General features: G+C 41.6%; 1 protein-coding gene across 6 annotated transcripts in view; it reads left to right on the top strand.

Annotated features, from left to right (window-relative positions):
• LOC101614787 (sarcolemma associated protein) overlaps positions 1-12,457 on the top strand; it is a 168,442-nt gene that overhangs the window by 151,228 nt on the left and 4,757 nt on the right. For all 6 annotated transcript variants that reach the window (XM_004661312.2, XM_045136195.1, XM_045136194.1 and 3 more), the window contains 5 exons: positions 628-702; positions 1,784-2,104; positions 3,387-3,504; positions 7,213-7,384; positions 11,434-11,568. In XM_004661312.2, coding sequence (XP_004661369.1) covers positions 628-702; positions 1,784-2,104; positions 3,387-3,504; positions 7,213-7,384; positions 11,434-11,568 — 821 coding nt within the window. The remainder of the gene's footprint in view (positions 1-627; positions 703-1,783; positions 2,105-3,386; positions 3,505-7,212; positions 7,385-11,433; positions 11,569-12,457) is intronic.

The raw sequence follows: 12,457 nt of genomic DNA, 5'->3' as shown, positions 1-12,457 counted from the left end.
CCCAGGCATGGTGGTGCATGCTTTTAATCCTAGCACTTGGGAAGCTAAGGTAGGAGGATCAGTGTGAATCTGAGGCTTGCCTGAAAACTACATAATGAATTCCAGGTCAGCCTGGTCTAAAGTGTCTTGAGATCTTACCTTGAAAAAAAAAAATCTTGAGATAAGTTCTTATTAAGTTGCCTTGGAGACAGAGGGAGGGGGAGAGAGAAGGGGGGGAAGGAGAATAGAAAATTGGTGCGCCAGGGCCTCCAGCCACTGCAAATGAACTACAGAAGCATGAGCTGTCATGTGCATCTGGCTAATTTGGAATAGTACCTGGGTCCTTAGGCTTCACAGTCACATGCCTTAACAACTAAACCATCTCTCCAGTACCCTCCCCTTTCTTTTAATTTAATCTCAAAATGATTAACAGCTATCAAGATGAAACTCTGTTACTCAGTTTCATAGATTTATTACTTACTTTTGTGTTCCTAAAAATATTAATGCTTAATGCTGATAGTACTTATTGTATAACTGCTGTGTTTTGGGTAAACCTTAGGAGAAAACTTTTTAGAAATTTTCAGCTGCTCAATTGTGAATACCTTTAAAACCTCACAAGATTTGATAAACCTGTGTCTTTACTTTTAGCTCTCTTAGAAGAAGAAAGAAAAGCCTATCGAAACCAAGTTGAGGAATCAGCCAAACAAATACAGGTTCTTCAAGGTATGGGATGTCCCAAAGTTGATGGAGATTGATACTGTTTATTTTTTAAAATTTTTATTAATTTATTTGAGAAGGAGAAAGATGCAGATAGAGATGGAGAGAGTGTGAGATAGTGAATAGGTGTGCCAGGGCCTTCAGCCACTGCAAACTCCAGATGCATGAGGCACCTTGTGCATCTGACTTATGTGGGTCCTGGGGAACTGAACCTGAGTCTTTTGGCTTTGCAGCAAGCACCTTAATCGCTAAGCCATCTCTCCAACCCACTTGTTCGTTTTTAGTGATTCAAACAGAATGGAAAGGGCTGGGTGTGATGGAGCACACCTTTAGTCTCAGCACTTTGGGGGCAGAGGTAGGAGAATCACTGTGAGTTTAAGGCCAGTCTGAGACTACATAGTGAATTTCTGGTAAGCTTGGGCTAGAGCAAGACCCTACCTTGAAAAACCAACAACAACAGAAAGGAAAATGCAGAGTCAACATTTTTCATGGCTTTGGTTCTTCTTTTGAGCTGATCACAACTGAATTTTTGGACCTTTTTCTTTAATGAGCTCCCTTTAGTGGAAAAAGCAGGAGTGAAGATTTGGTAAAATGGAGCTGGGTGTGGTGGGTGGTACATCCTGTAATAGTAGCACTTGGGAAGTGGAGGGAAGAGAATCATACATTCACAGCCAGCCTCAGCTGCATACTCGCTACAGCAAGTTCAAGGCCAGGCTGGGCTATATGAGTCCCTCTCCCAAAATGAAAGACTGTTATCAGCAAGAGGATAGAAAAAAAAAAAAATAACATGTACCCCGGCATGAGGTCACACACCTTTAGTCCCAGCACTTGGGAGACTGAGGTAGGAGAATCACAGTGAGTTTGAGGCCAGCTTGAGAATACAGAGTGAATTCCAGGTCAGCCTGGGCTGGAGTGAGACCCTACGCACGCGCACGCGCCCTGACCATCATAGACTCTTACCTCGAAAAACCAAAAACAGAAAAGAAAGAAAGAAACTGCTCTGTAGTAGCTATAGCCAGTAATGGCATGTTATTTTATCCCTCATTACAATGGACTAAGAAAATGATGGATAAATATATTTTTGTAGCCCAGCTGCAGAGGTTACACATGGACATTGAGAATCTTCGGGAGGAGAAGGACAGTGAAATCACAAACTCCAGAGATAAACTGCTTAATGCCCAGGATGAGATCTTGCTACTTCACCAAGCAGCAGCAAAGGCTGCCTCTGAGCGGGACACTGACTTTGCTTCTTTGCAAGAGGAGCTCAGGAAGGTGCGAGCCGAGCTGGAGAGGTGGAGGAAAGCAGCTGCTGAATATGAGACAGAAATCAGGAGTCTGCAAAGCAGTTTCCAGCTCCGGTGTCAGCAGTGCGAAGACCAGCAGAGAGAGGAAGCAACAAGGTTGCAAGGTTGGGAAATGGATTTTATTTTACATAAAGCCCTTGACTGATTGTGTGTGTGTGTGTGTGTGTGTGTGTGTGTGTGTAACGCACTGGGGGCTGGGGTGCTCCAGATGGGTCTTGCTTTAGCCCATGCTGACCTGGAATTCACTATGTAATCTCAGGTTGGCTTCAAACTCACAGGGCTCCCGCTGTCCCTGCCTCCCCAGTGCTGGAATTAAAGGTATGTGCCACCTTTGCTGGCATGCCTTTTTTTCCTTCTGGTGGAGTGGGGAGGGCTGGGTCTCACTGTATAGTCCAAGTTGTCCTTGAGTTCAAGTGATTCTCTTACCTGTCTCCAAGTGCTGGGGCTGCATGGTGCACCATCACCCCACCCACCCAGCAGCCCTTACTCCTTATATTGGGGCTTCAACTTGAGCACAGTCAACTACTGCAAAAATTACAGGATTTTACAATCTTACTAATACCATCTAGTACCATTGAAAGTTATTTGTTAGCGTGTTGGCGCGCACCTGGTCTTAAAACAATGAAGTAGAGGAAAAGTACTATACAATCTCAAGTTAATAGAATTTCCTTTAGGCATTGATGAAAGTAACAGGATTCAACAAATAGCCATGCAGAAAAAACCTACATGCTTTTTTTTTTTTTTCACTTTTAAATACTGGCTTTAATTTGTGATTGTAACATACAATTTGATTTAAAAAAATCATTAGGATTATAAAGCTATTATAGTTACACTCTACATACTCCCAAGGTACTTTAAAATGATTATGTTTGAGTCTATAGATAAACAAGGACAATAATCTGAATACATCATCTGTACAGCCTGGACTAAATACTGGTGAAGTGTTTAATTGGACAAACAACTGTTAAGCTTCGAGATAACCAGCACAAGTTCACAAGCAGCCAGTTTAACTCAGTTCAGGTTCTCAGCAGCAATGGACACTGTTGTAGGTGTACAGATTAGTTGACGAAACTGGACCAATGGGAAACCTATCCTTCCCTTTCTACATGCTTTTAAGGGGAAAAATACATTCTCTAAGATACCGTTCTTATGCCAGGCATGGTGGCGCACGTCTTCAATCCCAGCACTCGGGAGGCAGAGGTAGGAGGATCTCCATGAGTTCGAGGCCACCCTGAGACTACATAGTTAATTCCAGGTCAGCCTGAACTAGAGTGAGACCCTACCTCGAAAAACAAACACAAAAATAATAAGATACTGTTCTTTATCTTCTGAATTACCATAGATTTATGTTCCTATATTAACAAGTATGTTTTGGGGCTATTTTAGGTGAGCTAGAGAAATTGAGAAAAGAATGGGATGCATTGGAAATGGAGTGTCATTCTCTAAAAAAGGAAAATGTTCTACTGTCATCAGAGCTGCAGCGACAAGAGAAAGAATTGCACAAGTATGGAAGAAGTTCCTTTTCTTAATGTTAAATACTTAACTTTTCTCAGATTTGATACTTAAATACCTTCTGTAACAAAGTCTTTAGTCAGATTCTGGTTATTTGACAGGGTATTGTTTACCTTTCATCCCATGATCCTCTCTGTTCGTAAGGGTGATGATCAGATGGCTAGAGTCAACTATTTGTAATACAAAAGATACAAAATGACCTTCTGAATTTCATGTAGGGTGGGCTTGGGCATGTAGCTAAGTGATAGACAGTTTTTCTAGCACTCATGAAGCCCTGAATTCCACCCCTAGCAAATCTTCCCCCCACACACACACAGAAAAAGGTAAATTTCAAACAGGGTTATGTGAAGAATCCTTTCTTTAGATATTTCATTTATAGCCCTGTGTGGTGGTGCATGTCTTTAATCCCAGCACTCTGGAGGTAGGAGGATCGCCATGAGTTTGAGGCTACCCTGAGACTACATAGTTAGTTCCACATCAGCCTGGGCTAGAGTGAGACCCTACCTGGAAAAATAAAAACAACAACAAAAAAATATTTATGCCGGGCATGGTGGCACATGTCTTTAGCACTTGGGAGTCAGAGGTAGGAGTATCTCTGTGAGTGCGGGCCACCCTGAGACCACATAGTGAATTCCAAGTCAGCCGGAGCTAGAGTGAGACCCTACCTCAAAAAACAAAAACAAAACAAAAATATTTGCAAGCACAGAGATAACAGAGAGAGAGAGAAAAAAAGAGAGAGAGAGAGAGAGAAAACGGGCACTCTGGTGCCTCTAGCTGCTGCAGACAAACTCCAGGTGTATACATCACATTATACATCTGGCTTTAGGTGTGTTCTGGGGAATAAAACCCTGGTTATTAGACTTTGCAGACAACTGCCTTACTTGCGGAGTCATCTCTCCTGCCACCACCTCACCTTTTGTTTTATATTTTGACGCAGGGTCTCACTCTAGCCCAAACTGGCGTTAAACTCAGAGATTCTCCTATCTCTGCCACTGAAGTGCTGAGATTAATAGCATTGACCACCATGCCTGGCCAAATTTTTCTGGAAAGTATCAAAAATAGTTATAAGCAAATTGTTGAGTTTATTAGACTTATACCAGTGAATATAATTGGGTCCTGTTTTCCTACAAATTTACTAAATTTTAAGATCAAAATTGATTCCTTCTATAAAATTGATCCATTCCATATTGATCTTTTTTTTTTCAGTGAGCAAGTCACAGTCTGTCCCCTATCCTGATGCTAAGGGTTGCACGTAGGGTCTAGCTATGTCCCCAGGCCCCATCTATATTTGTGCGTTGTGTTTTTTTTTTTTTTTAATGTTTTTTTTGAGGTGGAGGTTCACTCTTAACTCAGGCTGATCTGGAATTCACTATGTAGTCTGAGGGTAGCCTCGAACTCAAAGCAACCCTACCTCTGCCTCCCGAGTGCTGGGATTACAGGCGTATGCCACTATATATAATTATAATTAAATAATGTTTTGGAGGCTGGAGAGATGGCTTAGCACTTGAGCTGCTTGCCTATAAAGCCTAAGGCCCCATGTTCAACTCCCCAGATCCCATGTAAGCCAAACACAAGGTGGCACATACATTAGATTGCAGTGGCTACAGGCCCTGGTACACCAGTTCTGTCTCATAAAAAAATAAGTAATGTTTATGGTTTAATACAAAGTTATAAAAATAGTATAAATTTAAAAACTTTTTTGAGAGAAAATTGGATAAATGTATACACTAGAACCTTTCTCCACTACAAATGAATTCCAGACACATGTGCTACATTTGTACTTCTGGTTTTACATGGGTACTGGGGAATTAAAACAAGGTTGGCAGGCAACTTTAACTGCTGACCCACCTCCCCAGGCCCAGAATACATGTTTCTTTCTAAAATTACTGTGGTTTTTTTTTGGGGGGGGGGTTCTAGGTAGGGTCTCACTCTAGCCCAAGCTTACCTGGGTGGCTTCAAACTCACAGTGATCCTCCTACTTCTGCATCCTGAGTGTTGGGATTAAAGGTGTGCCCTACCACACCTGGCCTAAAGTCACTGTTTGTTTGTTTTTTTGTTTTTAATATTTGTATTTATTTATTCACATGAGAGGAAGGCTGAATGGGTATGCCAGGGCTGCCACTGCAAGCAAACACCAGATGCATGTGGATTTACATGGGCACTTGGGAATTGAAACTGGGCTGGTAGGCTTTGCAAAAGTACCTTTAACGAACACATTCCTTTTTTTTTCCCCCCTGCGATAGGGTACTCTATCTAGCTCAGGCTGACCTGGAATTCACTATGTAGTCTCAGGGTGGACTTGAACTCACAGTAATCCTCCTACCTCTGCCTCCCAAGAGCTGGGATTAAAAGTGTGCACCACCACACCCGGCTTCAATAAGTCTCTCTCGTAGTTTGATGTCATGATCTTTTCCTCCTATTATGATGGTCTTGTGTAGGTAGTGTCAGGCACTGTGAAGCTATGGATATCCAGGCCATTTTGTGTCTGGAGGAGTACATTGTAAGGAGTCTTACCCTTCCTTTGGCTCTAACATTCTTTCTGCTACCTGTTCCACATTAGACCCTGAGCCTTGAAAGGTATGATAGAGATATTTCAGTGCTGACCACTCCTCTGTCACTTTTTCTCAGCACCATGGTGCCTTTTGAGTCATCCCAAAGTTACAGCCATTTGAAAAGAGAAGTTTCTCTAACCAAAAGTGAGAGTAGCATTAATATATAAGTATGAACATTAAGAAATGTGCTTAGTAGGCAGTTTGGTGAGCATAGTGTATACATTTGGCCAGACAGCAGTACACATTATACCCCTTGGGCTCATGACTACCCCTGTTGTAGGTTTTCAGTATCAGGGATGTAGTCCCTCCCATGGAGCAGGCCTCCAGTCCAATTAGAGAGCAGCTGGTTTCCCCCATAACACTCGTGCCACGATTGCACCCATTGGCTCATTTGGCCTGGCTAAATATAAGGCTTTGCAGTGGCTCTAGGCCCTGGCATGCCCATTCTCTGTCTTTCTCTAAAATAAAAAAATAAATAAATTTAAAAAAGAAAAATTAGGGGCTGGAGAAATGGCTTAGTGGTTATGGTGCTTCCCCACAAAGCCTAAGGGTCCAGGTTTAATTCCCCTTTCCCCACGAAAGCCAGATGCACTAGGTGGCACATGTGTCTAGAATTCATTTGCAGTGGCTAGAGGCCCTGGCACACACATTTTCTCTCCCTCTCCCTCCCTGTCCGTCCATCTATCCATCCCTCCCCCCCCTCCTCTCTCTCTCTCCCTTCCTTCCTTCCTTCCTTCCTTCCTTCCTTCCTTCCTTCCTTCCTTCCTTCCTTTCTTTCTTTCTTTCTTTCTGTCTTTCTATCTGCTTCTTTCTCTAGTAACAATAAACAAAATGAAATAAAATATTAAAAATAAATTTAAGGGCACTGAAGAGATGGCTTAATGGTTAAGGCATTTGCCTACAAAGGCAAAGGACCTCTGTTCAACTCCCAGGACTCATGTAAGCCAGATGCACAATGGGGGCACATGCATCTGGAGTTCCTTTGGAGTGCCTGGAGAGGCCCTTGCATGCCCATTCTTTCCTCTCTCTTTCTCTCTCTCTCTCTCAAATAAATAAATTAAAAATAAATAAACTTAAAAAAAAGAAATTGGACTTCTGTTGTGCTCAGTTTTTGCCTGTGAATAACTGTGTCTATACTCACATTGCAGCTCTCAGAAGCAGAGTTTAGAGCTTACAAGTGACCTCAGCATCCTTCAGATGACCAGGAAAGAGCTTGAGAACCAAGTGGGGTCCTTGAAAGAACAACATCTTCGAGATTCAGCTGACTTAAGAACTCTTCTCAGTAAGGCTGAAAACCAAGCACAGGACGTACAGAGAGAGGTAAAGCCAAATGACATTAAGAGCCCAGTTGTGGTTGGACCTAATGCCCAATGCAAATCTGATATCCATGCTACCTAGAAATAAAGGGAAACAGACATTACCTTACCTGTCACTGGTTGACAGTGGGAGTATCCCACCCAGTTAGGTGATTTCTAGCTATGTATCATGATCCATGTACAGGAAATTCACCAGGAGTGTTTGTTTTAAAAAACCCATGTACATAAAGTTATATTTAATTTTTCTCCAATAGTTAACCTATGTTGAGAATCCCTTTGTACTAGATGACTTGGTCCATTGATAGCCTTCAAAGCGAGTATTATATTTAGAGTACTCTTGGATGGGTGACTTGGGCCACACTGTACTGATGGAGACATACTCTGGTGAAATTGGCTTAAAAGTTTCTTAAAGCTGGGCATGGTGGCACACACTTTTAATCTAAGCATAGGAGGATCACTGTGAGTTCAAGGCCACCTTGAGAATACATAGTGAATTGCAGGTCAACCTGGACTAGAGCAAGAACCCACCTCCAAAAATCAAACAAAAAAGTAAAAGTTCCTTAAGTCAGTATGATGCTCATGCCTATCATCACACAACATTTGGGAGGCTGAGTCAGGAGGATTGCTGTGAGTTCAAGGCCAGGCTACATAGTAAGAGCTCAGCCAGCTGAGCTATAATATATATGTATATATAGATGGATGGATGGATGGATGGATGGATGGATGGCATGAAACCCTAGATAGATAGATAGATAGATAGATAGATAGATAGATAGATAGATAGATAGATAGATAGATAGATAGCATGAAACCTTATCTCAAAAGATTATCTCAGGCTGGCTTGGGAGGTGAAGATCAGTCCATATTTCCAAGTCATCCTCAGGAACAAAACAATAAGTTATTTAAAATTCACCCCGTACCCAGCAGGCAGCCAAACACCTGTTCTATGACATTTTATTTCTCTGCTCCACCTCTTTTTCTGTTTCTCTCAAACATGCACAATTAAGTTACCTTGTAATTCTGCTTGAAGCCTTGATTTTGGCAGTTTTGTAAATACCATGTTAAAAGTGGTGAGGATTGACTTTGAAGGGGCTCACCCAAAGTCTTCCTGAGCAAGGCTGGCGCACTGCCTTGTAATGGACAAGCCCGCTGTGCAATAAGAACTGTATTTAGTCTTTCTGGCCACACACTGCTACATGTATTGTTTCCTGGCCAACTGGGTGTGGGGGGTTATGAAAGGCTGATAAAGCCTGTCTGCTCCTCAGGGATTCTTCCTCCACCCCCAGCTGTAGACTCACTCACCGCAAAGAGGGTTTTTTGTTGTTGTTGTTGTTTTGGTTTGGTTTTTTTTGGGGGGGGTGGGTTCAAGGTAGGATTTCACTCTAGCTCAGGCTGGCCTGGAATTCACTATGTAGTCTCAAGGTGGCCTCAAACGCACAGTGATCCTCCTACTTCTGCCTCCCGAGTGCTGGGATTAAAGGCATGCACCACCACACCCAGCCTTACCTTTATTTTATTGTATTATTTATTTTTTGTTTCTTTTTGCAAAGTTTTCTTATAAGGTAGAAAGAAGGAAGCTAAAAACAGCTCTTTGTTTTCAACAATGAATTGTCTCAATGTTGTTTTTTTGAGATTTAATCAATGCAGCTTTTCCTTTGCACTTTTCTTGAAGTGTCTTGAGTTTGGAAATGATTATTGTTCTTCTATCTTCCATGTTTGTTCCAAAAAAAAACCTGTAATAATTTTTATTTCATATAGACAAATTAATTTTATAATATGTTCTTTACCTTGCTAAGGATATGTATTTTAGGAGAACTCTCATTTGGTTTTGTACCAAACTAAAAATCTTAGTATGTAATACTGTATGCACTTTGTATTCTTCCAGTCCATATGCCATGATTCTTTCAATATGGCTGGAAGATGATTCGGTTGTCCGTCACGATGGATACATCAGCCATTTTGTTGAATGGTTTATCTGTTAACAGTCACTGTATAATCAGTGCAGAATGTTTTAACTGTGTCCACAGATAGCCATGGTGTGCTGTCACAGCATCGAAATCTCAGTAGTCTTTGGATTGCATTATCTGCAGCACATTTAAAAATCGTCTGAGCTTGTCAGTGTTTCCCTCCTCCTTTCCTGTTCACTGTATTTCATTGTGCAATGATGTGTCAGTCTCGCTCTCCTCTGTAATGTGAACTACTCTATGTCTGTAACTAAAAGACTCTTCAGTGAGGTTGTGATCTCTGTATGATCCACTGCAAATGTGTTACTAATTTAGTTCTGCACGATATTTCCCTTTGAGCTCCTTTCTCATGAAATCATGCTTATCATGCACACTGTCGTGAGCACATATCTCCAGGATTTACATGAGTGCCATAGTAGGTTAAATTGCTGTGAACTGATGTGTTAGTAATATGATGTGATATCTCCCTTTTAATCAAGACTGACCTCATTTTTACCTCAGAGTTAAAAGGCAAATGGGACAGAAATGTGTGAAGCTAAGGCTGCAGGAGGTGACCTTGGTCTTACTAATTAAACTTTTATATATAACAGCTTTTATATGAATAATTAAGAAAACAAAACACAAAGGTATGAGAAAAGTGCTTTTTCATTTTTTGTGGTAGAATCTCACTCCAGGCTGACCTGGAACTCAATTTGTAGTCCCAGGCTGGGCTTGAACTCACAGTGATCCTAGCTTCTGAGTGCTGGGATTAAAGGAGGCAGAGGTAGGAGGATGACCATAAAATTGATACTGTTAGGTTTTAAGTGACAAGAAATTGTCCAGTCAAGGGTGGGTACTATAGATAAACTTCTTTGATTTGCTTCCCTAGAAACCATTGGTCCAGATTGATGGGTAAAGGGAGACTTGCTGGAAATGAATGCTTTTTATTTCAAGATTAAAATAGCCTGATTAGCTGAGCATGGTGGTACACACCTTTAATCCCAGCACTCATGAGGCAGAGGAATTAGGATTGCCATGAGTTTGAGGCCAGTCTGAGAGTCTATAGTGAGGTCCAGGTCAGTCTGGGCTAAACCAAGATCCTACCTTGGGTTGGGGAGCTTGGTTAACATTGCTTATTTACCAGGATAAAAATTCAGACCTCCTGACATTGCCATTTAAGCAGGCTATGGAATTTTTATTTACCTGCTTTTCTTTTATGCAAAATTTTCCAAAGTTATTTTATTCTCCCATAACTTGCTTTAAAAAAAACAAAAAACAAAAAACAAAGTCAGGTGTGGTGGCGCACGCCTTTAATCCCAGCACTCAGGAGGCAGAAGCAGGAAGATTGCCATGAGTTCAAGGCCACCCTGAGAATACAGTTAATTCCAGGTCAGCCAGAGCTAGAGTGAGACCCTACCTTGTAAAACAAAACAAAACAAAACAAAACAAAACAACGACAACAACAACAAAAAAAAACAGCAAGGCATGGTGGCACACACCTTTATTCCCAGTACTCAGGAGGCAGAGGTAGGAGGAGTGCCATGAGTTCAAGGCCACCCTGAGACTATATAGTGAATTCCAGGTCAGCCTGGGCTACCTACCTCGAAACACACACACACACACACACACACACACACACACACACACACACACACACTTGATCCTTTTATATACTGGTAGCAGGCCAGACATGATGGCACATGCCATTAGTCCTAGCACCTGAAAGGCTACAGAAGGAGGATCGTCTTGAGTTCAAGGCCAGCCTGAGGCTCAAGTGAATCCCAGGTTAGCCTTGGGATAGAGTGAGATCCTGCCTCAAATAGAATAATCAATCAATTAATCAATAAAAGAAAGGCAGAATCAGATGACAAAACGGTATCTTCTTTTTTGGTATTTTCAATGCCAGGACCAGAAAATTATTACATAGAATTAAATCAACATTAAAGGCTTCTGCTGTGATTTCAAATACCTCTCATACTCCTTAAAACAAAAATGTTTGTCTTTGGTCTTGAGGGTTAGTAAACAGGGCCTGGTGTATCAACCTGACTGGAACCATAACTTCATACCCACCTTAAGTCAAGTCTGCACACTCTTTTTTCTTTGCCTTTAGTATGAAAAGACACAGACTGTACTCTCAGAACTGAAGTTGAAGTTTGAAATGACTGAGCAGGAAAAACAGTCAATCACAGATGAGCTCAAACAATGTAAAGACCACTTGAAGCTGCTTCGAGAGAAAGGAAATAATGTAAGTGTTTGCCAACTTGGCTTAGCCTTGATTGAGAGGAAGGGGACAGGCTTGAAATTGATTTTCATAGGACTTTCTTGAAACTCACAGTCTGAGGAACAAAGTATGCTCTTCCTTTTGAATTTCTATGATCAAATCATTGTGCTGATGGATTCTTTTCTTAGGCTTTGTCTTTATAATGAGTACCCCTAGAGGAGCTTGATGACCACCCAGAGGAAGCATCCTGTCAGTAGAACAAGTGACTGAACTCTCTAAAGTTCTGTCACTAAACCACCACTGGTTTTGTTTCTTCCCTGCTAGGAAATGAATCTCATACCACCCAGGGCCCATGTAGAGATAGCGGTCCAGTTGACCCTTTGAATTTGCTTGTCAGGAAGGGTTTTTGTCAGCTTGGTTTTTATTGTATACTAGAAATGTACTTTCCTAAAAAGCGAACTGTCTGTTTGGCATCCTGTAAGTCTTTGGAAATAGTAGGTGAGTCTTTTTAGGGCTCTCTAAATATATGTTTAAGAGAAAGAGACAGACCAAGAGTTGGGGAAGACTTTTGCTATATACTTAGTTTTTGTAATACTTGGTTTTCGTCTGCTAGATAGGTCCTCAGAGAGTGTTATACTAAATAAGTGTCGTGTCATATGTTTTGGTGACCATTGCCTCTGTGGGCCTAACTGATGGATGTTCAGTGTGGTTGGTTGTGCTCTGACTTATTCCAACTGTCACGGCTTGGACACTAGTGAATGTGAGCCACATGCTTTCTTTTTGTGGAAGAAGCACTCTGCTTAACTTTCAACAAGTGCAAAAGAGTCATGTTGCATGGCTGTCCAGTTATGCAGCTGTCACGGATGCTCATGTGTGCAGCTGCCCTTTGTTTAAGAAAGTCACAGACTTTGGA

Source organism: Jaculus jaculus, chromosome 16 (assembly GCF_020740685.1).
Source record: "Jaculus jaculus isolate mJacJac1 chromosome 16, mJacJac1.mat.Y.cur, whole genome shotgun sequence".
NCBI classification, from domain to species: domain Eukaryota; kingdom Metazoa; phylum Chordata; class Mammalia; order Rodentia; family Dipodidae; genus Jaculus; species Jaculus jaculus.
This window is presented reverse-complemented; position numbering and strand designations above follow the sequence as displayed.